Genomic DNA, 2,704 nt, shown 5'->3' with positions numbered 1-2,704 from the left:
CTGGACACTCTGGAGACTCTGGACACACTGGAGACACTGGACACACTGGAGACACTGGACACTCTGGACACGCTGGACACACTTCCACCGGCTCTGAATGCTCTGAATTGTGTTGATCTGTGTTTTATTCTCTCTACATCCTCATTTCTGCTGAGTGGATTTAATCTGCCTCTTTCCTCTGCAGCTGCCGCTGGAGCCTCAGCGTCTCTGCAGAAGAGAATCATCGGAGGTCAGAAATGCAGAGACGATGAGCGTCGGTATCACGTGAAGATCGTCGGCTATAACAAGGCGCAGGACTATATCTGTGGCGGGTCTCTGATCGCTGATCGGTGGGTCCTGACGGCAGCTCACTGCTGGGAATCGGATCCCGGATGGTGAGTCGCCCAGCGTGTTGCGTCAACATCTGGTCGTTTTTCTATTGACTGTGCTTCATTTGCTCAGGGTTATCAAGGCCCAGGTCGGAGTTCATCCACCATGGCGAAAGCCAGACGAGCATATAATCACCAAACATGAGATCTACAGAGACGGCAACGGCCGTAAACATGACATCATGCTCCTCAAGCTGCCAAGGAAAACCACCGTCCAACCAATCAGACTGGCTCTGTGTCCAGACTCTCTCCTACTGTAAGCTCATCTAATGTCAGGAAACGTTTCAGCTCCTGGAGTCGGTTGTTTAGTTTTCCTGTGTTTCAGCGGCACCAAGGTTCAGATCGCAGGTTATGGAGCAGCGCAGGTCGGCCCGTTTAACAAAAGAGGTGAGATGTGTGTTCATGTTGTCACCTCAAAATGATTCTAATCATTTTTTACACTCTGGGGAAGTTGAGCGTAGCAACGTGTTGACGTTTTGATCAAACTGAGTCACAGAGGAGACACAGTCTGTTGTTTCCAAGATGGCCAAACACGCACATTATATGCTAAATATTCAATTTAACATTCTGTCATTGGACAAATTAGAATATTAGATCTTCAGCTGAGGCTGCACAGTGGCGCAGTGGGTAGAGCTGTTGCCTTGCAGCAAGAAGGTTCTGGGTTCGATTCCCGGTCTTTCTGCGTGGAGTCTCCATGTTCTCCCTGTGCATGGTGGGTTTTCTCCAGGTACTCCGGTTTCCTCCCACAGTCCAAAAACATGACTGTCAGGTTAATTGGCCTGTCTAAATTGCCCCTAGGTGTGAGTGTGTGTGTGCATGGTTGTGTGTCCTGTGTGTCTCTGTGTTGCCCTGTGACAGACTGGTGACCTGTCCAGGTGACCCCGCCTCTCGCCGGTACGCCATCTGGAGAGGCAGCAGCTCCTCCTGACCCCACTGAGGGACAAGAGTGAAAGAAAATGGATGGATGGAGATAAACGGCTTAAAGCTGAAAGAGGAAAACTGAGCTTAGCCTGAAAATGTGACAGCAACGTTACGGGTCCCTCCCCTGTGAAGTGAGCAGGGTGTACATGAGCACTGATTGACAGCGCTAAGCCCCTCCTCTTGGCTCTGATTGGTTGTTTTTGATCTGGAGTGGTGCATTTCTGCAGCCAGCCAGGACAGCGGGGAGAAGATCAATATCATATTTACCATGAAGACATAAAATACATTTTATACAAGTAACATGCTGCAGTTTACTAACCACAGACAAGGTGTCAGCACTGACACTCACATGTTTAGGCTGCTTTTCCTCCACAGTCCATCATCGTTCAGTTGATCTCCAGTGTGCAGAGATTAAGATTGACAAACACCACAAGATGGAGCTGCTCATGTCCAAACACGAGTTCTTTGAGTACAGTTTCCAGAAGTGGTACAGTGCGAGCAGCTCCAAGAAGGACATAGCTGAAGTACGTCAGTCTCTACACCATTTTCTGCACGAAAACGTGGGATTTATTTCACTGAAAGCTTTGTGTGTGTCAACAGGGAGACAACGGTGGAGGATGGGTGTTCCAGGACAGGCTGTATGGCGTCTGCGCCTTCTCGGGACATCCAGAGTATGCACTCAGTGCACCAAGTGCTTTCATTGACATCTGTGGCTACAAGGATTGGATAGACAAGATATTGACTGAACCACAAGAAATCTTTGTCTGAACTGTGGCTAAATGTTTCCAGCATCATGAAATCTTTACATTTAAATTTTCAGTTGATTCATTTTGTGATTTGCAGCTGAATTATTTGGGGACTAATGTTGATCATAACGCTGCTGATTGTAATGATCACTAATGACATCCACTGTCAGATGACTGGAAGGTAAATGGCTGTTATCTGATCAGATTGTCTCTCTGGTGCTTATTTCTGATTATTAGTGAAGAAAATAGATTATAATTACTGAACACATTTTAAGCTTTAAAGGCTGTTAAACTTGTCATTAAAGGGACCAAAACTAAAAACCTGCAGACTTTCATCAAGCAGTTCAGAGGACAACGCGATCAGTTTCACTCCATCGGATGTGTTCTGGTAAATCCTGATGGTTTCCAACTAAATATTTTTAAATAATGAATTTCGGAAACCTTCCAAGAACAGGCATGAAAACCTTTTCAGACTTTTGGGGTCTGGATAATAAAACGGCGGTTGATATATTTTATGACAATTAGATATTAAAAAGACATTGACTGTGCTAAAAACATGGAATATAAGTTGCATAGCTTAAGTCGTATGTTGCATAAACTGACAGTAAACCTGCAGCGTGAAGCCACCATGGAGGCTAGCAGGAGGTTAGCATGGAGGCTAGCAGGAGG

At 46.1% G+C, this 2,704-nt stretch overlaps 1 protein-coding gene across 1 annotated transcript in view; it reads left to right on the top strand.

The window, feature by feature from the left end:
* Positions 1–2,238, top strand: part of LOC103460799 (kallikrein-8-like) — a 12,856-nt gene extending 10,618 nt beyond the window's left edge. The window contains exons 7-11 of the mRNA XM_008403103.1: positions 185–374; positions 442–624; positions 694–755; positions 1,665–1,813; positions 1,890–2,238. Coding sequence (XP_008401325.1) covers positions 185–374; positions 442–624; positions 694–755; positions 1,665–1,813; positions 1,890–2,057 — 752 coding nt within the window. The 3' untranslated portion in view covers positions 2,058–2,238. The remainder of the gene's footprint in view (positions 1–184; positions 375–441; positions 625–693; positions 756–1,664; positions 1,814–1,889) is intronic.
* The last annotated feature ends 466 nt before the right edge of the window (positions 2,239–2,704 follow it).

This window comes from Poecilia reticulata, unplaced genomic scaffold (assembly GCF_000633615.1).
Source record: "Poecilia reticulata strain Guanapo unplaced genomic scaffold, Guppy_female_1.0+MT scaffold_293, whole genome shotgun sequence".
Taxonomy (NCBI): Eukaryota; Metazoa; Chordata; class Actinopteri; order Cyprinodontiformes; family Poeciliidae; genus Poecilia; species Poecilia reticulata.
Note: the sequence above shows the minus strand (reverse complement) of the source record. Positions and strands in the feature narration are given on the sequence as shown.